The sequence below is a fragment of the Cheilinus undulatus genome, linkage group 10 (genome assembly GCF_018320785.1).
Source record: "Cheilinus undulatus linkage group 10, ASM1832078v1, whole genome shotgun sequence".
In the NCBI taxonomy this organism is placed as follows: domain Eukaryota; kingdom Metazoa; phylum Chordata; class Actinopteri; order Labriformes; family Labridae; genus Cheilinus; species Cheilinus undulatus.
This window is the reverse complement of record NC_054874.1, coordinates 22898682-22926468: the sequence shown is the minus strand read 5'-3', so window position 1 is coordinate 22926468 and position 27787 is coordinate 22898682. Positions and strand designations below refer to the sequence as shown.

The following is a 27787-nucleotide window of genomic DNA, read 5'->3' as shown; positions in this document are numbered from 1 at the left end:
CCATCAGCCTTGTTGTTTCCTTTTGAGTTGGCCCATCTTCAGGCCTCATTCTTGTTTTTTTCCACATTTGCGTTAAACAGAATTGACAGCCGTGTTTATACTAAACGTCTACGTGACTGTCTGAAAATTGCAGATGTATTTAGACTGTATATACTCAGTATTTTATTTATTAACACTGTATTATGACTGAATGTACGGGGAAAGATTTTTTCATAGTTGGGAAACCCCATGAGCATATTTACTGGAGTTCCTCTCAGGCTGCAGTGAGTTTTAGTCTTCTTTCCAACATCCCTGTAAAAGTTCACTCTCACAATTCTTCAGCAGTAGTTTAGGCAACTAAGACTTTAAGCACTTAAAGCTCTGAAAGCAGGAAAGCAAGCTAACTTCGCACCAACCAAAAAGACTGAATGCAAACATGCTGCAAGTGGCTCATGATATTTTTCCATCCCCGCTGGTTGTGCATCAAAAGCTGGCTCTAAAGTCCCCTATAAGAGGTGATGATGCACCAGGGATGTGTTACAGCGTTTTTACACTGCCCCCAAGTGGCCCAAAATAATTATAGCAGTTGCAAAATAAATGCTTCGAGAACATACCTGTCTACGTGTACCTGTCTCTCACTTAGATTTTTTTTCTGTTTCTCCAGGGCCAACCAGGACCACCTGGACCACCAGGACCTCCTGGAGAGAAGGTAAGACATTACATCACTGCTGATGAACTGATAGAGTTACTTTAAAAAAAACTAAGTACATTTTGTGCTAAAGCTTGTACAGTGTTGTAATGATTTTTGTTTTTCTCTCTTGCAGGGTGAGCTTGGTTTACCTGGACCAGCAGGAGTCGATGGGGAGAAGGTACCATTAGACTGATAAATGGTATTTGATTGATCTTAGATTCTGTCCCTCGTTAGCATTTTGTGCTAAATGTTAAGTATGTTTGAACCTCCAGGGACCCAAAGGGGACATGGGTGTGGTCGGACCACCTGGTGAAAGGGGAGAGAAAGGGGAGATGGGACTCTCTGGGCCTGCTGTAAGTTAAGACAGTAAACAGGTTTCTCTGATATACAAATAGTCCAGAAGTACATAAACAGCAGCATCTCTCTCTCTCTCTCTGTGTCAGGGTATGGATGGTCAGAAAGGAGAGAAGGGCGAGTGCAGAATGGACGACAACCTGGTCAGTCTGACACACAAACTTCATACAGCACTTACAGTATGTGGATTGTTCAGGATGGCAACTCACAGAGTCTTAATGTTCTCAGTTCCTTCAACTCAGTTCAAGTTGACTCATTTGGAAGGGATATGTGTGATACAGTGAGGGGGGAAAACTGTTAAAGGGGCACAGCTAGTTTCTTCACTGGTGACTAATTTAGCCCCATTCATTCTTTTTGCCAGCTGGAAATAAACCACACAGTAAGCAAGAAACATAAATGACCCCATTGACTGGACGATCCCTAAATACATGACATATGATGAAAAAACCTCTGGACAAAGAAATACAGCAAGGAGTTTGATCTGGACTGTAGAAGTATGGTGTAGCCAAAAACTGTACCCCGGACTCAAGTTTGGTGGAAGGTTTTAACCTACTATGTCTTTGTTGTTCAGGTTCAGATGATTTCCCAGCCAGGCCCACCTGGCCCACCTGGCCCACCAGGAGTCCCCGGGTCCCCTGGATCCATGGTGAGTTCTTGTATCACAATAAAAACCCTCATGTTAAAAAAGGAACATGTAATCCTGTTGCTGAACTCATAGTGCACTCTGTTTTCCAGGGGCTGCATGGGATGCCAGGGCCCAAGGTAAGACTCAGGATTAGGCATTTACAGTAGAACTGTATGTTACAGAGGTTATGACGTGATGTTTGGAGCTTACACACCATGTGTCCTCATGCAGGGTGAGCCTGGATACGGTTTAAAGGGAGAGAAGGGTGACAGTGGTGCTCCTGGACCCAAAGTGAGTAATGATGATTCATATTTATTTTCATAAGATGTGTTAAATTTGCACATGATACAGTGATGTTATGTTCTCTACCTGCAGGGATTAGATGGCCTGAAGGGCTCCCCTGGGTTAGTGGGTCTTCCAGGTGCAAAGGGAGAAAAAGTAAGCCTCCCATTAGCTCACTCACATGCCTACTATGGTGCATTTTCACCAAGCAGTACAGCATGCCATTATGGGCTTTTCCACTGTCAAAAGCTGGGAATGGTGCCAAAATAACTGATCTTAACTATCCAACTACTTTGGCACCCTTTTGTCGGGTCTAGGGAGAATCACTGCAGTCTGCTGATTGGTCAATTAAATCACTCCCTATAAAGCAGCAGTTATAAAAAACAAACACAATATTGTCCATATTTAACTCTTAGGGGAGGTTGTGTGCATTTTAAACACTTTTCATTCTTCATTTTTTGATCATTTTGGCTGTGTTCATATTTATGGAATGAATTTTGGAAAGATTGTGTATTTTTATCTGTTCTTGTTATTTCCAGCTCAGCTCCTACATTAAGTCCAAAGTACACTGTTTACATGCAAGATTTACGCTCAAACTGTTAAGCTCGAAAAATGCCCCATTGACACCCATTCAAACTGTAGATTTTTATCTCGCTCCCACCTAAACGTAATACATGCATTTTATAATATCTGGGTGTCGATCTGGGCTTTTGCCTTGGAATTTATCATTTTGTACTAATCTCCACTAGATGGTGGCATTTTGACCATATTTGGCACATGGAGGAAAAACATGTTATTAATGCAAAAAATAATGCAAAATCTTTGTTGCTTCTTATCATGGATATGTCCCAGGCTGTAGTAATCCAATACAAAAAAACATCTTGCATGTAGTATATTAAAATAATTAATTTTTCTGATTTTTTTTCCCATCAAAAAAACGTGCTGGCATCACGACAAAAAACTGGTATTTAAAGGGTTAAAATGTTTAAAAATAAATGAACATTTGCTCAGTGAAAGGAGACTAAGATATTAATGTATAATATTTTTTATAGCTACCACATTAGAGTGCATTTTTTTTGCCTAGCAGCTTGAGTGTGACAAATATTAAACAATTCCTAAGGGTTAATAATCCTGAAGAATTAAAAAAAAATTACAAGGCCATTTTTATTTTTGCTAATAATGCCAGAGCACAGCACTATCCCATGAAATTCTTCACTGAATTTGTTGGCAGGCTGCACTGCATTGTACTGCTGTGATGCCGCACTGTTACGTGGCTGATGTGGCAATCACTCCCTTCTTAAAAACCCCTTACCAAGCGGAGGTATGGCTGGTTGTGGAGATACAAGCAGGATCGAACTGTTTAAAACCAAACTGGACTGCTTGATGGAAACAAACCGAGTCTCTATATTTGACTGTGTGGGTCTGGATTAAAACAAACATCAGGATTCATATGAGTGGATTTGTGTTTGCAGGGCAGACCAGGCGAGCCTGGACTAGATGTGAGTTTAGTGCTGAATTTTTAAAATCCTTTTCCATCAATACAGTTATTCAAATTTAACTTCAATATGCACACAGTGGTCAGCTTCTTTCTCACAGGTTGGGCTTTTATGTTTGCGCAGGGCTTTCCAGGTCTGATGGGAGAGAGAGGTGACCGAGGAGAAAGAGGAGAGAAGGTGAGTGCAGAACACACAAAAAATACAGCTACAATCAATCAAAAGTCAGAAGTCTTTAATCTTCACTTGATTGAATTCTAAAGATCTTCTGTGTCTTGCAGAGACCACTGACACAATTTTTGTTCTGTGTGCTTCAATGTTTACAACTATATTTGTTTGCTGTCGTCTTTATGTACAGGGTGACAGAGGAGCAGTCGGAAAGAGAGGTCTGAAGGGCCAGAAAGGAGAGCAGGGTCCCCCAGGACTGGATCAGCCTTGTCCTGTGGTATGTCAGCTACATGTTCACTTACTCACACATAAACTCACACTGAACATTTAAAGTATAATTAAACCCCAGACTTCCAGCTGAGCAGCATCAATCCTGGAGTTTAAAAGAATAATGCCTTAGAAAGTCATGTTGGTATAGGATCTTGTGTGAAATGATGGTGTATGATCCTCTAGAATCTTGGTCCCCAACCTAGGGCCCAGGATTCTTCGATACAAGTAGGGGGCGCTCAAAGGAAAAAAGGTCGGGAACCACTGCTCTAGAAGACACAAGTTTATCTTTTGTAAACCTTCTTTTTGGAAAACATGGATTATTCACATTCTTGACTAAAAGAAAAACACACTACCCATAATCCTAGAGTAGCACAGTAATATTTCTGATTGGTGAAGCCCTCTGTTACCCACCAATATTGGCTGTCACTGAGGGTAACGGGTCAAGGAAAAAGTGCTGAAGCGCTGTCGTCATAAAAGCTAGCATCAAAAAAGTCCAGATCAGCCAGCAGAAAAATTCAATTGCAGTAGCTCATTGTCAACCTGTAGAGGGCAGTCAGTATGCTTATTTCTTACAAAAAATGCAGAATTTAAATACTTTGTGCTCAAATTCAGATCCTATCTGAAAAACAACACTACATAATATCCATGTCCATTGGATTTAGCTGGAAAAAGTCTTGGAGTTTACTCTTGAACTTCCCACAGCTGCTCTGTCACCTTTTGAACATCTGTTATTCCCCTACTCCTTTCTCCAAGCACTGTCTCTGTCTTTTTCTTTGTTTTTCTTCCTCATGCTGTCAATGTGTAACTGTCTCTCACTGACAGGGCTGTGATAAGACTAAAGGTCTGTCTGAAGAGGTGGGGCTTTCTTCCCCTCCACCTCTACCTCCTCTTCTTTCTTCTGGCCCTGAGGCCCCCTGTCCTGTGGTACAGTATTTATTCTTTCTTCCTCTTTCCCTTTCATATTAATATGTCTACTTTTTCTATTTTCTTTTTCATCTCACAAACTCTGTTATGCATGTGGTCACACACCTGCTTTACTCTACGGTATCTTAAAAAAGGAAAAGAAAAGAAAAAAATGAGTTGAAGATAGTTTGTGTGCGTTTTTCTCAATACTACTGTAGAGACAGCTTGGTATGGTATGGTATTATTATCTTATTGTATCATATTGTACCGTACAATATATGCATCATATGTTATCATGCCATTGTGTGCTATTGTGTGTCATATTGTAACGTATCATAATGAATCATTATCTAACATATATCATAAACTGTTGTGTAATGTTTATAATTAATATAAGGGTATTTCTTTTTTTTATTTCAAATCAGTCATAGTCACTATAATTTGGCTTTTTTTTTGGTCACAGAAAGAAAATAAAAATAATCTGTTTGATGTCAAAGTTAAAACAGATTTCTACAAAGTAACATCACTTAAATAAAATTATGTAAGGTGAAATAGGTGATTCCATACATTTTCATCCCTTCAAGTCTGTATTTATTAGATGCACCTTTGGCTAAAATTGCAGCATTGAATCTGTGTGGATAGGTCTCAATCAGGCTTGCACATCTGGACACTAAAGTTTGAATCTATTTTTTCGCAAAACTGCCTGAGCTCTGTCTAGTTGCACAGGGATCGGGTGTGAGCAGCACGTTTCAAGTCCAGCCACACATTCTTATTGGATTGAGGTCTGGGCTTTGACTCGGCCACTCCAGAACATTCACCTTGTTATCTTTAAACCACTTCTGTGTGGCTCACACTGTTTGCTTAGGGTCATGGTCTTGCTGTAAAACAAATCTTCTTACAAGCCATGGTTCTTTTGAAGACTAAATAAGATTGTCCTCGAGGACTTTCCTATACTTTGCCACATTCACGTCATCTTCTACCTTTACAATCCTTCCAGGGTTGGCTGCCAAGAAGCATTCCCAACAGCTTGATGCTGCCACCACTGTGCTTCACAGTGGGGATGGTGTGTTTTAGGTGATGTGCAGTGCTTGGTGCCCTCCAAACATAGCAGCTTGTCTGGCATCTTGATTGCCAAAAAGTACCATTTTGTTTTCATCAGGCTAAAGAACTTTCTTCCTCTTGATCATGCCATGCCAAGTCTCCCACATGCCTTCTGGCAGATTCAATATGAGTTTTCTTCAACAGTGGCTTTCTCTTTGCCACTCTCCCATAAAGCTTTGACTGGTGAAGAACCCAGGCAACAATTGTATTCAAAATCTCTCCCATCTCAGCTGCTGAAGCTTGTAACTTCTTCAGAGTAGTCATATGTGTCTTGGTGGCCTCTCTCACTAGTCTCCTTCTTGCACGGTCACTCAGTTTGTGAGGACGACCTCACAAATCTAAGATCGAAGCAGATTTAAACATGTGCCATATTTCTTCCATTTCTCGAATATGGATTTAACTGAACTCCGGGGATGTTCCATACCTTGGACAGTTTTTATATCCATCCCCTGACTTATACTTTTCAATAACCTTTTCTGAGTTGCTTGGAGTGTTCTTTTGTCTTCATAGCGTAATGGTAGCCAGGAATACAGATTAACCAGTGACTGGACCTTCCTGACATGGGTGTCTTTATACTTTACTTATTTTATTTCATTTTATTTTATTTAATCATGAAAACCTCATTGAGATCAATAATCTCATTCACAAGAGTGCCCTGTCCAAGAAAGGCAGAAGCACAATGAACAGAGTTACAGACATGAAATATAACAGTTATAAACACAGATCAAAAAAATCCCTAGTCAGAGAGGACAAAGCCATTGGTCAAACCATCTACAACTTGAAGTATCGTTCTCCAATTACTTTAATCTACTTTTAAAAAGATTTAAAGATACCAGCTCCCCAAGACAAAGAGTCTCCTGTAGAAGATTCCAGGCTGCAGGAGCAGCGCACCTGAAACTCCTTTTACCCATCTCAAGATGGACTTTGGGAACAGAGAGCGAAAATAAGCCCTGAGACAGAGTCACAGAGCGAAGACTGTAAACTTCCTGAACTTTTCACATGAATAACACCACACAAATATGATGGAAGCAGATTTAGTATGGCCTTATAAACAAGGATAAGCCAATGATTTAGCCTACGCTTTGATAAAGAAGGCCAACCAACTCGATCATACAGAGTATAATGATGAGTTAAGGACTTAAGGTTGGTTATAAACCTCAGCGCCCCATGATACACAGTGTCTAAAGATATAAGGCATTGACAAAGGCATAGAAGTGGCTGCAACAAGTCTTTTCTTCACAGTAAATGAAAAAGAAAAGACTTGTTGCAGCCACTTTAATGCCTTTAATTGATTTACTTGAGACCCCATATCACTTATTGTGAGATTACTAGCACCAATTGGCTGCACCTCTGCTGAATTAGATCAGTCACTTTAAGGGAGGTGAATATGTATGCAGTCACTTATTTTGCATTTCATATTTTTGCTTATTTGACATTGCTTTGTAGAAATCTGTTTTCACTTTGACATTAAATTTATTTAGTTATTTTGATTTTCTTGTTTTGACAGAAAGAAAACATTTTTTGGCCATGATTGATTTATGAAATCAAAAAAAGGGTAAAATATCCAAGGGATGAATACATTTTATAGGCATTATATTTTCAGTATATTTTAACAAATGGACACACTCTGATTCCTTTATTTAGCAATGAGCCAAAAATATATATAATATAAAATATCATAATATGTATAATATATATCAAAAAATACTTGTGAAATGTCCACTTATCTGTTGTTGAGCAATGTGAAAGGATGAAATCATCTCTCTTATCTGTAGATTTAATGTAAAGCTGCCACCATAAATTGGTAATCTTGACTTGGCAACAGGCAGAAATTTATGACCTCTAAAATGAGGTCAAGAAATCACAAATCATAACTTTTTTTTAACTTTTACTTTTGTAATTATGACATTTCCTGGTCTTTCTGCTAAGCTAACTGGTCCCAGTTATATTTAAACTGATAGAAGAGTACTACCCGTCTTCTCTTCCAAACAAATGTAGAATGACAGTAATGAGAAATCCTTCTTACTTTATAGAGTTAAGAAAACAACAGCAGTAGTTTGATTATTTCTAATATCCCATTGTTGAATATTTCATGGTCTGGCTTGCATTTGCATTATTTTATTAGACCAGTTCATTGAAGTGAGTGTCATTACCACATGTGTCACTCATCGTTACATCTGCAGGACGTTTTTGTAAGCATGCATTACATTGTATTTTCTTGGCATTAATATTTGACTGTTGTTCTCTCTGTGCAGGGACAGGATGGGCTGCCCATACCAGGATGCTGGCATAAGGTGGGTGTTAATTTTCACAGCATATTGGACAGCAACTAGCACAGCCAGATAATCATACAAAGCTAACATTGTCAGAATTAAAGTATATTATAACTAACAGCATTACACTCATTGCTTAACTCTGATTCAAACAGGGGCATTTTGTAAGTATATAACAATGTTTGAGCTTGTAACCGTATGTAGTTTAAGCTAATGTTTGAATTTAATTTAAATAATACTAAAACTAATGTCTGTTCTTCTCTGTTTTGCAGTGATAACTAACCAGCAGCATGGGATCTGTACATATTGATATGGTACATATTGCAATTGAATACTACACCAAAAACCAGCTTCTTTTTTCCAATTTTTCATAAAACAATTTTATAATATATTGAGATGTTTTTAACATGGACATTAATAAGTCGACAGTATTATGAAAACATTTTTCAACTTTAGAGAGCCATTGTTGTCATGAAAGCAGCCGTGGTGTTTAAGAGAAGAAGCTGAACTGGCAGTGGGACTCTTACTTTAAAAGACAATCCAGATGTTGTAGTGCCTCGACGTTCTAGCTGCCTTACTAACAAAGTATGACTCGCTGCCTGATTGTAGCACAACTGCTGTTTGGATATGACAGTGTGTGCAGTCTCACAGATGGATGGTAGTGGAGTGCATGGACAGATCTGTTGCCTCACGCAGATGAAGGAGTGTGGGTCAGTGCTCTCTTCTCCTCTCTCTGTTTCATTAAAAGGATGAAATGGCGAGGCAGAAGCTCAAACGCAAGCGTCTCTCTCAGCCCTGAATGGCTGCAGGGCTATGATGGAGAAAGGACACACTGACAGGCAGAGATTGGCCTTCAGGAAGCAGAGCGGGCCACATTCTGCCCCGGTGTCACAATGAGCACATTTAGATCCTGTGTTATTGAAACTCTCCAGGAGGGGGCGACAGAGAACACTGCATTTTACCTGAGAAGAGAGGACACATCTTTGTGGCAAAGTCAAGGTTATATGAGAGTCACTGACGTCACTGGCACATAAAGAAGGATTTCCTGCACAGAACATGTTGTGGTGATCTCTTGTATGGCTCATTTTTTTTTAAACTAAGTAATGCATGATCAAAACAAGGCACAGTGTTGTTCAGCATCCTGACAGAGTGTACGATGTGTGCTCTTTCATTTAAACTTTAAATGACACATTTTCATTTACAACAAGCAGTCATTACTAGTCTTTCTGCCTGAACAAGCCAATCATAAAAAGCCAGGAAGTTTACCTTTTTATGGTTCACTCTTGTTGTGCACGATTGTGACTTTTTGTTTCATTTTTTTTAATTTTCTGACCGACTTTATCTGGTTACATTCTGCATTCCTGTGCATAGCTTTGAAGGAACCATTTACAGTATTCATGATTGATTCAGTCGCCTTGGCAAAAGACTGCATATCAAAGAAGTACCTTTATCCTTTTCATCACTGATGAAAACGTGTTTTATTGCTGTTTCCTGTTTCTCTGGACAACAGTGTGACTTCTTGCTGCTGACTTAAATGTGTGTTTGTTTGTTTTGATATTTTTTTAATCGATAGTAGTCATGTGGACTGAAGGACTAACAGACTAAAGAATGAAATCTGAATTGATTGTATACATAATTGTTTTTGTATGGTAATTACTTGTTTTACTGAGCAATACATTTGGACACAAATGTTAATAACACTCTGTTATTCTGCCTGCTCTTTTATTATCACAATGAGTTTTAATCATTTCTATCAGATAACTGCTATTGGTGTCTTTTCATGTCTTCATTTTCTCAAATGGAATCATTTATTGGTGCTTCACACTTCTTATGTTTCTGTTTAAGTTTACTGATGTTACTATATGTACAAAACTTGGAATATATTCACAGTTCAGCATGGGTAACAATCAAGTAGAGATGCGCCAATGCATCAATCAATGCATCCCTACTTTAAAGTCATATTTAATGGGAGAATTCATGCTTTCTTATTTGCTTTATGTAAAAGGAGAGATAAACTGAAAACACATGAATGAAAAATGATGCTTAATGATGGGCATTGATATTTGTGGACATTTTTGTACTATAGTATCTAGCGAACTAAGTTTTATTATCACATTCAAGTTAATGTTACATGCCACTGGCAAGAAAGCATTGGCAACATTTTCAGTTTTAGCATGAGTAGTAAGAATATTTGTATGTTGTTTTTCTCAAATCATTTGTGATGATTTGCTGCAGAAGCAGAGCACACGCTAAGGTTGAAGGTGAAAGGAGTTTAACAGGAGGTAATGGTGCAAAACAGTGTTGAGGGAGCTGGCTGGTGACAGGCTGAAGCACTGGCAGGAAGTCAGAGACACTGAGGATAAGAAGACTTAGAAAGTCACTGAAAAATCACTTGCAAAAGCACACTTTGCCTACATTGAGAGGGCCTGTTTAACACTCATGAACCTAATGAAACACTCAGATGTCTGAAGGCTTGACACAAGGTGGTAAAGAGGATATTTTGATTGACCCAGCCGTGACTGCCAGCGCTCCTGCCCTCCCCAATCAGCCTGCAGTGAGAGAAAAAACACAGAACCTCCTATTAAAAACAAAAAAATCTATACACAAAGTCCAAATAACAGGAGATCAACTATGGCATCACTGTGTACATACTCTGATTGCATATGCAACTGTGGATAGTGTCAGTATTTTTTTTCTTTTTTTTTACGTTTTTCTGGGTTTAGATTGAGGACACAATTTTCAAATTGTATATGGGAATCACTGATTGATATGTTGGAGATGGAATTTACTTTTACAGTGTAGCTGTTTGTCTGTGAGGGTCAGTGTCATGGCAGAGTGTTAATTTAGAAGAACATGTGGCACATTGGTTATGCTGATTTCCTGTTTGAATTTCCTCTCTTGCTCATCCATAGAGTGCCTTACATTACTCCAAAATGATCACATTAGCTTTACTTATACAAAGGTTACTTTTGCTGAGTTGGACAACACAGCATCATATGAAACAATGTCCAAATCACGGAGTGAGTTAACCTGACACTCCAGATGGATTTGTTTCACAACAAGCGTATCCATCTGCTTTGCAAGGTTAGGAGTGAGTATGATGTAAATTTTATTGACGGAAATACCAAAGGCATATTTTTTACATACTACACCCACACCACACATTACTCTTCAAAGTAGTTATTCTGCTATTGCTTTCTTGTAATAAAATCCTGTGCCTTCGCCACATATTATTAAGCTACAGTAGAAGAGCTGAGGAGTAATACTGCACACATAGAGGTTTAGCTGTAACTCAAACAAGTTTCCACTTTATTTGACTGAAACTGATGGTTATCTGACACTTCACATTATCATGTGTTTTTATTTCTTTTTCAGATTCTATCAGTGGCAGGTTTAAGGTTTTATAGAGTCAACAAACGCAACTGTCTAAACACAGTTTGGTGTTTTGGAAAGTCATATATCACAGTATTAGCTCGACTTATGAGAATGTGTTCTGGTTGTGTATTTGGTTGTAAAAGAATTAAGCTATTTTTGTAATTACTTGTCTAAAAATGTATAACATGAAATCTGGTCAACTAAACATTTAGACTGAAGTGAACTCTTGTTTTGTGTTGTCGTTTTTTTTGTCCATTAAATCATAATTATATAAAGTTATCCAGATTCATTCTTTTGCATCTTGCACTCTTTGAACATACAGGCAAGGCCACACCTACTGTTAGTGGGACCAGGGTAGAAAAGGGGAAAGCTTTATGTGGCCAAGACACACGAGGGGCCCCATGAAGGTCTGCAGGAACACTATTGCTTGGAAAATATAGTCTTATACTGCATAATTTGTGTGAATTCAGAAAGTGTTTTAAGAAAGCAGCCTGTGTTTTTAAAGTCTGAGAGTGATTACCGTATAATTCAAATTTCAAAATACAGATGGCTTGATATTTTTATATCAATGCAGTCTATGTCATTTTATGGTCAGTAGTATTGAAAAGGAACTTAAAAGTTCTGTTTAAATTGCATTAATAATTAATACATTGGCAACATTTTAGTGGCAATGTATTTGAGCATTTTTGACAATGTGAAGGAGTTTGCTCACAGTTTTTGTGCTAAAACAAGAATTTACTAAATATGCAATATGTATTAGTATGTATTGTATATATATACACAGTTCTATTTATTTAACTGAGCATTGATGTTGATCTTTTAATTTTACAAAATAAAATATTTGACTTCACGTTGCTTATGCAGAAAATATTTTTGAAGAACTGCAAAAACAAACAAACAAACAAAAAAAAGACTTTAGAACTCACTTTCTAAGAACCATGGGCACTTGTATCAAATGTCCCAAATCCATCAGTTTCACGTCTGGAATCCTCTGGATGTCACATTTAGTAACCGACCTAATGAATCAATAAAAGGATCCTATGCATCTGTGAATATGCAATGCATAGGGATCATCAATGTTCAATTCCTGCCACATTCAGGTAGAGAGCTTAAAACTACACAACACAACTCTTGTTGAAAGTGTCCTCCTCCAAGTGTTGATGGGGTTATCAGTGTTTTGCTACATCATTTAACTCCAACAAGGAAAGCAGTTTGTGTGTAAACCTTTAGTCAGTGATTAATGCTTGTAATTATACATTTCATCAAAGACAGAAACATCTTCACAGATCATTTTCATGTGTCCTCTCTGCTACAGCTGAATGAGCTCATTGTTTTTAAGACTGAACAACAGGCAGCACAATTTGTTACGTGTGGATGGGCACGCTTGAAAAAGGCAGAAGTTAGCATCTGCTTCAATTGTTTACCCAAAAGATGAATATTGTGTTGTTAATTAATCCTAGATAATAGCTACCTTTCAATTAGACCATAGCAAATCAAAATGGTGGTTCAGTGGTTTTGACCATGGAATTAGTGCCACATCAGAATCAGTTTATTTACTGAAAAAAGGGTAAGGACCCGCCACCCTGCCACTTGCCCAATGGCAACCGGGAGGTTCCAGCCCCCCGCGACCCCAATGGGGATAAGCAGAGTAGAAAATGGATGGATGGATTAGTCCAATGCGCATTGTAATGGCATATCTGAAACTCAAAGTTTCCTAAAGGATTTGAGGTTAAAGGAATATTTAAGTAAATCAGAATTATAACAACGATAATAATAATAATAACAATAATAATAGAGAAATATAACTGCTTAAAATACTACACTTAAGGCAGAAAAACTATAAACGATATGAAACTTCAATTGCAACTAATTGAACAAGTAGTGTAACAACATATTTAACAGTTTTTTTCAGTTGAGCAACGTTAACAGTCCTTTGGTAGCCTTAGCTACTTTTAATGTGGTTTATGACTGATGCTTGAACAATAACGTTCATAGTTTCCTAATTTTGAAGGGATTATTTCGTTGCTTTTTATGATGGGATAATTTTATATGGTTTAGCATTAATGTTGTTATAATTGGCTCATGAGATCCCGCGATTTTTAAAGACGCTAAATTCTATGAAAATAATGTAAAACGTATCTAAATTTAAGAGGGTTAAAGCATGGCTAGTTCTGAAGTCCACATTTCCCAGAGACCTTTGCGCGCGGCCGACCTCTCATACTTTTCGCATCCGGGTTTTAACTTCCTTTTCCTCTGTGCCTGGTGCGATGAGGACCTAGGTTTTTCGGGACCTCTGAAATATCCGAATCCATCCTTGTAAAAGGCACCACCGAACTTCGCCAAAATGACCGAGCAGATGACAGTGAGGGGGACCCTGAAGGGCCACAACGGATGGGTCACCCAGATCGCTACTACACCCCAATATCCCGACATGATTCTGTCGGCGTCCCGAGGTGAGGCTCCCCCGCCGGCTCTGCCAACATGGCTGCATTAGCATTTGTCAGCTACGTGGTTTGCAGCTGTAACGTAATAAAGACTACCTTGCTGGTGTGAGTGACATGTCTTGTGCATAAATGGTCAAAAAGGAGCGTATCGGTTAAAACGCTTAATTTTATGACAGCGTAAGTACGGACTTCAGAGGAAGAAGCCGGTCAGCCTCGCTAGCTAGTTAGCCTACCCGCTTCTGTCGTCATGTGAAATTAACTCTGATTCTCTCACTGCATCTATGATACATGTAGTACCATTTACAAGTGTCACTGCTGCTGTAGTTGTGTGTGCACTTGCTCTTTATCGCCTAATATAAGTAGATAGAGCCTGTTGGCAGTCTTTCAGCATTCATTGAATGGTTCCTCTCACATTGATAGCATTGCATGCTTGTGCTTCAGATATACTGGACCGTAGGCTTTAAGATCATAAACAACCTTTTTATGTGTTTTTCAGACAAGACTATCATCATGTGGAAACTGACTCGTGATGAGACCAACTATGGCATCCCTCAGCGCTCTCTGCAGGGCCACTCTCACTTTGTCAGTGATGTTGTCATCTCCTCAGATGGACAGTTTGCTCTGTCAGGCTCCTGGGACAAGTCCCTCCGTCTGTGGGATCTCACCACGTAAGTGCAGGTGTAGAGCTGGTCTGATGTGGAGTGAGGTGATGGAGATGTGCTGTGTTTGTCTGTGAAACTTTATATTGCTGCAGGCCCTCATTGACACGCACAATTTGAAAGTTTTAAATCACTTTTACTGTCAGTTACTTTAATCAAAATGTTTTTGTCTGTTTTGTCTGCATAAAACTTTGGTTAAGAGTACACTTATCATCTTTTGATCTTGACAGGCAAATAAAAATAAGAAAGACCAAATTTAATGTCTCCTAACCAAATAATTCTGGGTTTAATTGTCTAGCCCCAGCCTTGGTCAAACATTATACTATACCAGTGGTACTCAACCTTATTCTGCCAAAGAGCCACATTGTCTAAAAAATACTTCAGCAAGAGCCACAATCCAAACCAGAAATAAAACAGTGAATTGGTGGATAATTATGAGGTTAAATGGGATGCAAATGTCTGTATAGTGTCAAAAGAAACGATATGTCACTGATAATGAGCATATATATTTAATTTATCACTGACATCAGGCTAAAACCTTGTATTGCAATTTTTCATGATTTTAATTTGTTTTTATAAATCAGTGCTATTGGTCACCCTTTACATCTACCAGTGGGTTTTAACCAATTTTAAAGCAGCAAAAAATGTCAAAAGATAATTTTTTTCATTCCCTGAAAAGTGGTCATTTTGGAGGTACCAGTCTTTGGCCCAACACCAGTGTTACAAAAGTACCACCTGGCCAAATGATTTAAGATATTAGAATGTGCTGAGTTTGAACTATGAGATGTTTTTTAAAGAGCTGATGAATTATGGTTGGCTATTTGGGTATTTATATCTTACATTTGGGCATTTACTGTAGTTGTGTGGCTTTATTAACAGAAAAGAGATGCTTTCTAATTTTATTCCACTCATTATTAATTCTTTAGTTAAAGGGGGAGGGGCCTCATATTTGTCTTTGCCCTGGACCTCCAAATTACTAAAACCAGCCCTGCATCATTTTGGAACTTTGGTTTTATATTTCTGCTCTTTTTACAATATTTATGATCATTAGTGTATTAAAGATTAATTAAAACACCCACGTTTGGACAACTTTCACAAGAGATTAGATAATACGTTCTCCACATGTGATCCGTGTGTGTTATGTTCGTTGATGACGCTCATTGGCATAATTGTCATAAGATATGGGTGTGAGAGAGCGTTGGCAGGAAGTAGCAAGAGAAAAAGTTAAACCCAGGAAATGGGAAGCTTCAATTTGAACACAAGACAGCACACCTCAATGAATGAGCTTACTGAGACGCACTACCGTTGGACTTCCTCTGCTCTCTTCTCTTATACATGCTCCTCCGTTGAGTGCATCCAATTGTAATAATGTACGGATTTAAAATACTAAACGTTTAAATTTGGAAGTTAAAGCCTGCCTTCTTTGTGTGGGTAAAAGATTTATTGATGTGACCTACCATGAATCTGATGAGTGTTTACCTTCATAAAGGTTTTTAGTAAAGGGTTTTGTTTTTTTTTCCCCCAAGTAAGCCTTAAAAGAGCTGCAACTTGTCACTAAAGAGCCACATGCGGCTCGAGAGCTGCAGGTTGAGTATCACTATACTAAACCCTCATTTGAGCTCCTCAATTACATTTCAGGGCTTCTTTCATCTTGCAGAACAGCTGAGTAGAAAGTTATTCATTTTTCATACTTCCATGTAAACTTAAGTCACCTTCTTAGGATAATATGTAGGAATCCCTACCACAGAAACTATTTTACATAATGTATAAAGATTCCTCCTCGTGTCAGGGCTATAAAATTAATTTTTAAAGAAACTGTCAAAGTTGTGAGCACAGGTTGAGTCCAGTTCTAAGAAATCACTAATAACAAAACAATTCATGGCCACAGTAAAATAAGAAACTGTCTATGGTTCCTGCAAGTAAAAATCTCTGTGGATCTAAGCATTTATCTTGTAGGATATTTAAACTAAAAATGTCTTCAATTAGAGCCATTTTCTCAATGAAATAAATTGGCAGAGAGAAGTTTGCACAAAAAGCTGCAGAGGTTCTTGTCTTGGCTCATCATATCCAAAAGAGTTGGTTTAAAGCAGAAACCAAAGAATATACTATGCTTGTAGTCTGTTTGTCTTGTTAATCTTGTTAATGTAACTCATGAAATGCCTAAAACATTGAAGTACAGGACATGGGCTAGAAGAGCCCCTGTGTTGTGCTAAACAGGCGTTGCACACAGCATGTATGAATAGCCTGAACTTCATTTCTCATCTCACATCCACACACAGAAGAATTGATGTTTTTTAAACTCACATTGCAACCAGCAGCACACGTTTTACAGTTTGACTTAAGACCCAGTGTGATGCCAGCACCATGCCAAGCCATAGCACGCCATGTGCAAGTATGTATATGCTGGTATATATGTGGGCAGTTATTGTTTGCCAAATTAGCCTGAGATCATTAGAGGGATTTCATTTATCACATTTAAAGCCTCTTCACACACAGGTGGTGGTGCTGCTGGTGGAAACAGATGCATATTCTTAAGGCTTTTATCATGAACATGTACTAAACAACATCATCTTTATGATGGTAGTCAAAGCAACACTGTGGCTGTTTTACCTCTAATTTTAGTTGATTTGTATCATTTTTTGCTTGTATTTGACAGAAACTTGAGATGTTGGAGTTGATCACTTTCACTGACCACAGTTTAGTGTAAAGGGAATTTATCATGGAACTTGGGCAGTTTGTACAAAAGTCTAAATAGAAATTATACGATTTTAGCATTAACCTGAATTTGCAGTGTTGTTTCACAGTTAAATTTAATCTAAGCTTCTAAATGTATAGCTTTTAGTCGAATCTCTAACCTTTTTGTACGCATGTAGAACACTTTTTCTGATCTAATTTGTTTGTTTTTTTTCCCCCCAGTGGCTCTACCACCAGGAGATTTGATGGCCACCAGAAGGATGTTTTGAGCGTGGCTTTCTCTGCTGATAACCGCCAGATTGTTTCTGGCTGCCGGGACAAGACCATCAAGCTGTGGAACACTCTGGGAGTCTGCAAGTACACCATCCAGGTGAGTTTCCACCTTGTGGTATGTCATTGACTGTTGAGAAGCAACAAGGTGTTGGTGTGTAATAGCCTGACATTGTTGTAAATCTGAGTATCAAAAACAAAGCTGCACTTTCACCAAGAGTTTGCTGAAACGGCTCAAATTGACGTCAGCAGTAAACACAATGCTTACCATGTCCTGAGTAGTGACGTTACTTCTATAATGCTGTTTTTGTAGTCTTAATTTTTAGCACAGATGTGGCGTTTTGTCATAGTGAAGTTCGTATTTCCCTTATTAAATCTGTAGCTCTACTTGTCTCGTCCAAGATGGTTAAGAAATAAAACATTACATGTCCATGGCAGATAAACAGAGAATCTCCTCTTCAAATTGCAGGATGAGGGTCACTCTGAGTGGGTATCCTGTGTGCGCTTCTCGCCCAACAGCAGCAACCCCATCATTGTCTCCTGCGGCTGGGATAAGGTGGTCAAGGTATGAAGCTGTTTCAAATTTTGAATTTGAACTTGTTAGAAAACTGGCATGTGTTATCCTAATGTTTGCACTTGCACAGTTTTTGTCTTCATGAAAGGACTCTCCATTTAGCTGTAGATGATGGTCTGTTGTCCTTTGCTCCTAGGTTTGGAACCTTGCAAACTGCAAGCTGAAGACCAACCATATTGGCCACAGTGGCTTCCTGAACACGGTGACGGTCTCTCCTGATGGCTCCCTCTGTGCATCAGGTGGAAAGGTATGAATTTTTGTCGTAGATCACCACAGAATTGTTTGAGACCACTCCTTGAAAGTTGAAATTTAAATCCAGTGTAAGGTGGCGTGGGCAGGTTTCAGCAATGATGAAAACACATGCATCTGTCTAACATTGATGATAAAGAGGCTGTTTCTGAGTGCTGCCTGCACTCATCACTGTTTGTGATGATTTGTAAATATGGTCTAGCTTAGTATTTGTAAGCTGATGAGCGGGATTAACTAACTCAGAATCAGACTTACAGATATGGTTTTTAATGTGTGTTTATTTTGTTCAGGATGGTCAGGCCATGCTGTGGGACCTGAACGAGGGCAAGCACCTCTACACCCTGGACAGTGGTGACACCATCAACGCCCTCTGCTTCAGCCCCAACCGTTACTGGCTGTGTGCAGCCACTGGCCCCAGTATCAAGATCTGGGTAAAAGACTTGCTTTTAATTATAACACAACACACACGGTCCTCCAAAGCTGAGAAAGTGCAGTGATGAAACTTTAAATGCCAACTGTATTTTTTGATGATAAAGAGGCTGTTTCTGAGCTCTGAACAGTATCAATCTTTGTTTGTTTTTTTGTTTTTTTGTTTTTTTAATTTAAGCATGATTAACTTTTTCACTGACTCGTTGCTTCTCTTCAGCTGTCACTCATTGTACTGCCTCTGCTTTTTTGTCTTATGAAGGATCTGGAGGGCAAGATAATTGTGGATGAGCTGAGACAGGAAGTGATCAGCACAAACAGCAAGGCTGAACCTCCACAGTGTACTTGCCTGGCATGGTCTGCTGATGGACAGGTACAATGTTGGCCTTTTCATTATAAATGTTAAACAATGCAGTAGTTTTTTAACCCCCAGTGATTATACCCATTCACTTAATAACTCTGATGTCCACTGGTGACAGTCCTGCAAATATGAGGGGAACTAAAAATGTGTTTATAACTCCATACTCCAACAATAGTACTGCATTAGCAGAAGTGGAAAAGGTGAATTTATTAATATATTCCTTGTGTGTTTTTTTACAGACCCTGTTTGCTGGCTACACTGACAACCTGATCAGAGTGTGGCAGGTCACCATTGGAACTCGATAAGAGTGTTTCTTCAAAGCAACTTTGAATAAAAGACTGTTTGAAAAGAATAACTGTGCTGTCTTGGTTTCAACACAATCTGGTTCCAATGATATGAATACTTGTGATTAGATGTTTTAAGAAGGCATTTATTTGGCACAGTTTCGTTAAAGATCAGAAGGGAAATTATTGCATTATTACATGCAACAAAACAGTTATTCTAAGCAATAGTTCACAACTAATTTGATCTAAAAAGCAGAGGTGGAAAAAGGTCATGAGTTTTGTACTGCAGTACAGTACAGTTACTCTGGAAAAAATGAATTAAATGTACTCAATTGTTAAGTAAAAGTCATCTAGTTTAAAGTTTAAGTACTGAGTAGATGTTTAAGTGCCAGTAAAGACCTCCACCCAGGTTTTTTCAGGCAAAGTCACACCTAATAAAACACAGCAACGCAGACAGTATCAATTTGTATATAGTTACATTTTTAACATTTAATGTATATCAGTCTACATTCCATATCATAAACTAAATTCTTGAAAGCATCTAATATTTCACAATATGACAATTGCATTAACTTGAAAATCTGTGGCAAGGTGGGCCTCCGCTGGCAAGAACTAAACAGTCATCTTCATTGCAAGACAATGAATGTATACCAATGAATATGCTCTATGCATATTGTAGGAAAGCTTAAAGTAACATGGTTGGACCACTTACTCAGTTTATAACTTCACTCATGGTGCAAGTGTGTCTCACTTTAAAAACGACAATAATCCACCAGAAACATGAGCAAAGGGATCCCAGCAGATGTAAAAACATGACAAAAACTAATGACTGCCCAAGGGCATGATTGGGAACTGACCACACATCCCCTCCAGATTTGAAATAGTAGATCTAAGATCAACTGACTTAACAGAGCTAAATGAACACTGGTGGATCAACAATCAAAACCCTCCAACACTGAGCACCATTTCACTCAGATTGGAGTTAAAATTACACTTTTGGGCGTGTTCAACTCAGGTTAAAAGACTGTTTATCTGGTTTAAACTACTTAAGTAAAAGCAAATGGACTCAAGAGCAAAAGAACAATACTATGATCCTCTAGGGTGTATTTGGTAGTGTTTTAAATTAAGACACCAGCTGGCTGAGATACTGGCTTGAGGTTTGTGTTTAATATATATAATAATATAAACTTAGCACAAAAAGTAAGGAAATTTGTGTTTGGTAGATTATTTCTTTGTTGTAACAATGCTTCTTAGCAACAAATCTTATACCATTGGAAAGCCTGTTTATTACCCCTTTTAAATAATGCCACATTTGTAAGGAACATGCATTTGTGGGATGAGCTGCAGAGCTGAGAACGTGGGTTGTGCTCATGAAAAATTTGCCAGATCTTCTCTGCCAATGCCAAACAGCTTATTTTGCTGTTGCTATTGACTTGTTTTTAGCCTCTGGTACCCCCAGTTGCTGCCAATCAGGTTGGCAGCACCTGTGAACATAGCCCTGCTACAGTGGTCAGTAGGTATCTGCTCAAAGAATCGGCATGCCTTGTTTGACAGATCTGGATAGGGCCCAAAACCAAGTTGCGGCATTGTTTAGAGTGAGCCTTAGTACCATCTCCAAACTGAAGGCCAAGTTCCTTATAATGGGGGATGTCAGAGACAGTGAAGTGGGCGACCCAAGAAGGCGAGACCCCAAGAAGACCGTTTCCTCACCCTGTCAGCACTTAGGTACCGTAGGCTGTTCTACAGACTTATAGTCAAGGTTTGCAGGATGGTATGTCCAACAGCTCTGCCCAGACAATCCAGAACAGACTGCACGCAGCCGATCTCTGGGCTCATAGGGCTGCCAGGAGGCCTGCCATGACTGCCCTTCACCGTCAGGCCCGTTTGCGCTTTGTTGGCAACACGTGCACTGGAACCTGAACATGTGGAGGAACGTTATGTTCAGCAATGAGTCCAGATTCTGCCACTATGAACACTATGCTTATGGCTGCACTGATAGAGTAACATCTTTTGGTGGAGGCAGTGTGATGATGTGGGGCGGCATCTTCCTCACTGGAAAAATTTGGCTTGTCATCACTGGAGGCAGTCTCAATGCAGAAAGATATCAAGATGAGATTCTGCAACCAGTGGCAATCCCATATCTCCACAGTCTGGGACCAAACTCTGCCCTCCAAGATGACAACCCTCGCCCCCACAGAGCAGGGTTTATCAGAGCCTACCTCCAGAATTTGGGAGGGGAGAGGATGGAATGGCCTGCAAGTAGTCCTGACCTCAACCCCATTGAACACTTGTGGGATCAGCTTGGGTGTGTTGTTCGTACCAGAGCGACCAACACAACCACATTGGTTGACTTAACAAATGCTGGTTGAAGAATGGGATGCCATCCTACAGGAGTATGTGACCAGGCTGGTGACCAGCATGAGGAGAAGTTGCCAGGCTGTTGTGGCTGTGTATGATTCTTCCACACGCTACTGAGACACCTGTTTGTTAAATGAATAAATTGTTAAATTTCCAATATGTCTTGTTTCTTCAAACTTCAATCATCCAATCCACCAAACACCAAACAAGAGTCAATGGCAAAAAAAAAGTTGTTTGGCATTGGCAGAGAAGATTTTGCATATTTTTCATGGGTGCAACCCACATACTCAGCTCTGCTGCTCATCCCACAAATGCATGTTCCTTACAAATGTGGCACCATTTAAAGGGTAATAAACAGGCTTTCCAACGGTATAAGATGTATTGCTAAGAAGCATTGTTACAACAAAGAAATAATATACCAAACACAAATTTCCTTACTTGCTGTACTAAGTGTATATTAAATAATAGCCTAAAAATTGCATATTAAGTGAAAACTGAGGCACATGTGAACGACGCTTTGCATAATGTTAAGATTGACCTGCTTGGCTTTCCGTAGACATGCAATGGTAACCAAGCAACCGAAATGACAAACCGACGCTTGAGGGTCGAACAGGGAAAAACAGACATTATGGATACGTTTTGATATCTATGGGGAAAAACATCGTACATTTTAACAAACAATACGACTCTTAAACAATTGTAAACGGGGCTATTCACTCATTTTGAGTTTACCCCGCAACTTCTTAATTTCTGATAAATTTAATAGAAGGACGAATAAACTTCATTAGCTGTATGCTAACGTTGGAAAAGCTTGTAGCCCACAGTGAAGATGGACCAACCTTCACGTCCTCGTATTTATGTTGAAAGAACCCTAGCTCTTTTTAAACCAAATGCCGTCGACAAAGCAGAGGAGATTGAAGACATTATCCTCAAATCGGGCTTCACTATCCTGCAGGTGAGTCATAACGTGGTTGGCGGTGTACCAACAGGATGTTCAACGCCGTCCCTAGAAGAGACTTTCCTTTTAGAAGACGCATGAATTTAACCTAGAAATAAATTTCCCGACTGTGGTTTACATTTTCATATAGATCCATCTCATACAAAGGGAGTTATTCCATATAAAATAATATTCCGATATTCTTTTTCTAAATCTTGAAGATTACAGCGTTCAGCTCACTATATCAAAATACACTTTCACAAATACATTAGAAAAATAAATACTTGAGTATTTTGAAATGCACCTCTATATTATAATATTCATCCACTAGATGGCACTACCGATGCAGTATCTAGTACAAAATATACACACTTCTCTGTCAACCACTTCTTAGGAGCTTTAAAACTGTAGTTAATACATGAAGATTAATCATCAGATTTTTTTAAAATGAAAAAATTGGCCCTAGAATTGACACTGTTTAGGTTTAACTTAATTGTCTGATACTTTATTCATTCTTGTGGCAGAAGCGGAGATTGCAGCTCAGTCCAGAGCAGTGCAGTGACTTTTATTCAGACCTGTATGGAAAGCACTTCTTTCCAAGCTTGACTGCCTTCATGAGCTCTGGACCCATCATAGCTCTGACTTTAGCTCGTGACAATGCTATTGCCCACTGGAAGTCCATCATTGGACCTGTCAACAGCATCAAGGCCAGAGAAACTCACCCACAGAGGTCAGTGTGTTGACTTTGTCACTTTTTTTCTGTCATTTCTTATTGTTAATCACCAATGACACCCAAGCATGATTTGACTATGTCCTCAGCTGTTTATTTTGGCCTTCTTCTTGAGTGCCACATTAATTTTTCTGAATAACCTTTCCTGTCATTTCTTTGGATTACAGGTACATAACATGTAAAACGTGTTTTAGCAGTAATAATTAAAACCAAGCTTCGTTTGTCTTTTTAAGCTACAAATGGCACACACAGTGAGCTCTTAAGAGCACTAAATAAAGATGTTGTGTTGTTCATATAATTTAATCCTTACAGTTAAACTGAAATCTTTATTTTAAACTTTAGTTTCAACAGCAGGCTGATTCTCTGAGATAATAATCCTTAGTGCTTGAAATTACACAAAAAAGCATTTCTCTCAAGTGTAAACAAATTTTAAAAAGTAGTAAAAGTTCAGTCCTTCGAACACACTTTAAAGTTTAAGGATGAGGATAAAAAGAACTTCAGGTAAGATCGGTCTGTTGTTTCTTCTTAAAACTCCGCAATCTTATTATTACATTAAGACACGTTTGAATTTGTGGGACCAAGAAATCACTTTTTAAGCAGATATTTTCTAATATTATACATATAATAGTGTGCATCCCTAATTCAAACTAGAGGCAATATTGTGTCTTTAGAAAAAAAGGGGCTATGATTGTACTTGGTCTTGATAATGGCAATTTAGAGACTTGAATATTACCACTAAAATGCTTTGTTGTATGTTTGACTTGTTGATATATTTTCTCTCCTATTTTTCTCCCTTCATGCACCCTTCTGTTACTCTAATGTTAAATTGGACTCAATGTTAGTTATTTTTCAAATCACCCACTTTCAATCTGTTCTGTCATCTGTTTTTTCTTATCCCAATTTGTCAGCTGCTGAATCCACCACAACATGGCCTTCAATGAAATAGAATGTTTTTTGTTTGTTTGTTTGTTTGTTTGTTTTGTCTGATGATAAATGTGCTTTTCTGTCTCTCAGGGAGTAACATTTGCAAACCCAGTTAAAAAATGCACTGTGTGAAATGTTAATAAAAACAGAATGCATAATTTGCAAATCTCATAAGCTCATATTTTATTCACAATAGAACATAAACAACTTATGAGATGTTGAAACTGAAACACTTGACCATTTCATGAAAAATGTTGGCTCATTTTGAATTTAATGGCAGCAGCACATCTCATATAAGTATGGACAAGGAAGTGTTCACCATTGTGTAGCATACCCTCCTCTTTTAACAACACTCTGTAAATGTCTTGGAAGTGACAAGAACAGTTGCTGGAGTTTTGGGAGAGGAATGCTGTCCCATCTTGTTTGATGTAGGATTCCAGCTGCTCATTCGCCCAGAATCTTCTATGCCTTTTTTTGGTTTTATGTGTGTATTGGTGAAAGGTGTGGACTGCAGGCTGGTCCACTAAGCACCCCAGACTCTTCTGGTAATGCTGTTGCAATGGATGCCAAATGTGGTTTAGCATTGTCTTTCTGAAATGTGCAAGGCATTCCCTGAAAGAGACTTCTGGATTGAAGCATATGTTGCCCTAAAACTGCTATATACTTTTCAGCAGGGATTGTACCTCTCCAGATGTGTAAGCTGCCTATGCCATAGGCAATAATGCAACCCCATACCATAGAAGATGCAGGATTTTGAACTGTGCAATGATTATAAGATGGATGATCCCTCTGTGTAGTCCACAAGACACAGCATCTGTTGTTTCCATAAAAAATTACATATTTTGATTCATCTGAGCACAGAACAGTTTTCCATTTTGCCTCAGTCCATTTTAAATCAGCTTTGGCCCAGGGAAGGCAACAGCATTTCTGGATTGTGTTCACATATGGCTTCGTCTTTGCATGATACAGCTTTAACCTGCATTCGTAGATTGCACAGTGAACAGTTTACAGACAATAACTTCTGAAAATATTACTGAGCCCATGCAGTGATTTCCAGTACAGAATCCTGCCTGTTTTTAATGCAGTGCTGCCTGATGGCCTGAAAATTACAAACATCAAATACTGACCTTCAGCCTTATCCCTTGCACAAAGAGCTTTCTTCAGATTCTCAAATCTTTTGATCATATTATATACTGTAGATGATGAGATGTAGTCAAAGTCTTTGCAATTTTACAGTGAAATTTTTTTTTTCAAAATTGTTCCACAATTATTAGGCACAGTTTTTGCAGATTGGTGAACCTCTGCCCATCTTTACTTCTGAGAGACACCCCCTCTCTAAAATGCTCCTTTTATACCCAGTCACATTACTGACCTGTTGCCAATTAATCTAATCAGACGCAAAATGCTCCACTGACTATTTCTAATTTGAACCACTTTCTTTTCCAGCCTTTTGTTTCCCCGTCCCTACTTTTTTGAGATGTGTTGCTGCCATCAAATTCAAAATTAGATAATACTTTAATGCAATAGTCAAATGTCCCAGTTTCAACATCTGATATGTTGTTTATGTTCTATTGTAGATAAAGTTTGGGATTTGAGTTTACCCAGTCATAGCGTATGAACTAGGCTATTATCCACTTGATTTAGGTATAACTTATTTATACCATTTTTATGACATCTACTCTATAATAGTTAAACCCTGAATGCACATCACTTGAATGAGTCTAATAAGTAGATCCAATCTGGTTCTCCATGTTGTTATACTTTTAGACCCAGATGAATGTATATTTTTTCAAAATTTCATACACAATTATTCCCCTGGAATAACCAAAATTTTGTCTCCTTATATAAATATAAATATATATAAATGTGACAACAAATCAGTATTAAAATGCCATAATACTTTGGTCAGACAGAGTCAGATAGGAAGTGCTACACTGACACATATTTAACAAAAATATTTCCTGTCAAACTTAATGCTGACACTACACTCTCTTTTCAACATTACGTGCTCTCTCTAACATTACATTACCTCCCCATAATATTGTCCATGGTGTTGAAGCAGTGTGCAGCCTCTGACTCTTACGAAACACAAAACAGAATCCACAGGGCAAGGTATGTTATGAGTTAGTGTTACAGTTTATTTATCTTATTGTAACATAGAAGGGTAAGTGGTTTGTGCCTGTGACAATAACCAAATGCTGATTACTTAGATGTAAATGTAATGTAAATGTAAATGCTGTTACTTAGTTATTTATATAAATCCTATGATTTTTTTCCACAGCCTTAGAGCTAAATATGGCACGTCTGACCTGAAAAATGCACTCCATGGCAGTGAGTCGTTAAGTGCTGCTGAAAGAGAGATCAAGTTCATGTTTCCAAACTGTAAGTAAAACACACTCTAACACAGTGTTTTTCATATTGGGGGTCATGATCCTTCAGGGATGTCACTGGGAGCACTGGAGGGAAACAAAAACTTGGGGGGGGGGGGGGGGGTAAAACCAAAAATAGAAATGAACTAATGACATGATCTGGGACAATAAGATTCTTCTATCTGTGTCTTTAGATATTAATGATCACTTCACATTGAAATATATGTGTTTTTTATGCCAATCTTTAGAATATGAATGATAATACACACTAAAGATATATTAAACATAATATCAAGGCAGAAAAATTATAAGAAATACATGTTTATTGCTACTGTTAACTCTCGAAAGATAGAAGAAAATGAATAACAAGATTGAATATTGAATGTAAATAAAAATTTAGAAAAATACGAAAAAGCTTTATCAACTATAACAGTGGTTCTCAATGTGTGTGTGTGTGTGTATGTGTGTGTGTGGGGGGGGGGGGGTGTGAAGCTTAAGAACCTGTATCCCATGTGCTTCCTCTATACAGCTATTATCGAGCCATTTCCCTCGAAAGAAGCTACAGCAGAGTACCTGAGCAAGTATTTGAACCCGACTCTGCTACGGGGACTCACTGACCTCTGCAAGAACAAGCCAAAGAACCCCTGTGTAAGTATTATGATGTTTATATTTAGAGATATATGGGCAGAAAGATAGTTATTGAATGTAACGGTTATGACAATGTGTGTCAGTGTTGAGCTCACGATCCTTAAAACATCTTTCTCCATGTTTTGTTTTTAATAGATTTGGCTTGCTGACTGGCTGATAAAAAATGATCCAAACAGGCCTCAAATATGTGATGGAGCCATTAATGAAGAAGCTGAATTACAACATGATAAAATGGCAAATGTATAATTCATAAAAAAAAAAATTAGTAGTCAGATTTTCTGCTAGGTTCTTAGATAAAATAAAAGTCACAATACTAACCATCTGTTCTGTTTGCTGTTTTTTTCTT

General features: G+C 38.4%; 3 protein-coding genes across 11 annotated transcripts in view; all 3 read left to right on the top strand.

Annotated features, from left to right (window-relative positions):
• col23a1a (collagen type XXIII alpha 1 chain a) overlaps positions 1–11793 on the top strand; it is a 197263-nt gene extending 185470 nt beyond the window's left edge. For 5 of the 9 annotated variants that reach the window (XM_041797294.1, XM_041797296.1, XM_041797293.1 and 2 more), the window contains 15 exons: positions 644–688; positions 804–848; positions 943–1023; positions 1114–1167; positions 1596–1670; positions 1760–1786; positions 1881–1940; positions 2025–2087; positions 3404–3430; positions 3551–3604; positions 3783–3869; positions 4685–4786; positions 8122–8160; positions 8295–8303; positions 8888–11793. In XM_041797294.1, coding sequence (XP_041653228.1) covers positions 644–688; positions 804–848; positions 943–1023; positions 1114–1167; positions 1596–1670; positions 1760–1786; positions 1881–1940; positions 2025–2087; positions 3404–3430; positions 3551–3604; positions 3783–3869; positions 4685–4786; positions 8122–8160; positions 8295–8303; positions 8888–8938 — 819 coding nt within the window. In that variant the 3' untranslated portion in view covers positions 8939–11793. Of the gene's footprint in view, positions 1–643; positions 689–803; positions 849–942; positions 1024–1113; positions 1168–1595; positions 1671–1759; positions 1787–1880; positions 1941–2024; positions 2088–3403; positions 3431–3550; positions 3605–3782; positions 3870–4684; positions 4787–8121; positions 8161–8294; positions 8304–8411 lie in introns of all 9 variants that reach the window. The other 4 variants (XM_041797291.1, XM_041797297.1, XM_041797298.1 and 1 more) reach the window with 4 other exon arrangements.
• A 1961-nt stretch (positions 11794–13754) lies between these two features.
• Positions 13755–19543, top strand: rack1 (receptor for activated C kinase 1). The gene is made up of 8 exons (XM_041798256.1): positions 13755–13967; positions 14455–14626; positions 17534–17681; positions 18051–18146; positions 18292–18402; positions 18695–18835; positions 19093–19203; positions 19431–19543. Exons 1-8 carry the CDS (start codon positions 13859–13861, stop codon positions 19494–19496), a joined length of 954 nt encoding a protein of 317 aa, XP_041654190.1. The 5' UTR covers positions 13755–13858; the 3' UTR covers positions 19497–19543.
• A 3119-nt stretch (positions 19544–22662) lies between these two features.
• On the top strand, positions 22663–27687 carry nme5 (NME/NM23 family member 5). The gene is made up of 5 exons (XM_041798191.1): positions 22663–22788; positions 23295–23500; positions 26706–26806; positions 27323–27441; positions 27577–27687. Exons 1-5 carry the CDS (start codon positions 22663–22665, stop codon positions 27685–27687), a joined length of 663 nt encoding a protein of 220 aa, XP_041654125.1.
• The last annotated feature ends 100 nt before the right edge of the window (positions 27688–27787 follow it).

Coding starts and splice junctions, on each gene's coding strand:
- nme5 (XM_041798191.1), top strand. CDS start 22,663: ATGGACCAACCTTCACGTCCTCGTATTTATGTTGAAAGAACCCTAGCT. Junction 23,501..26,705: donor AGAGAAACTCACCCACAGAG/GTCAGTGTGTTG, acceptor TTTTTTCCACAG/CCTTAGAGCTAAATATGGCA. Junction 27,442..27,576: donor ACAAGCCAAAGAACCCCTGT/GTAAGTATTATG, acceptor TGTTTTTAATAG/ATTTGGCTTGCTGACTGGCT.
- rack1 (XM_041798256.1), top strand. CDS start 13,859: ATGACCGAGCAGATGACAGTGAGGGGGACCCTGAAGGGCCACAACGGA. Junction 17,682..18,050: donor TCTGCAAGTACACCATCCAG/GTGAGTTTCCAC, acceptor TTCAAATTGCAG/GATGAGGGTCACTCTGAGTG. Junction 18,403..18,694: donor TCTGTGCATCAGGTGGAAAG/GTATGAATTTTT, acceptor TATTTTGTTCAG/GATGGTCAGGCCATGCTGTG.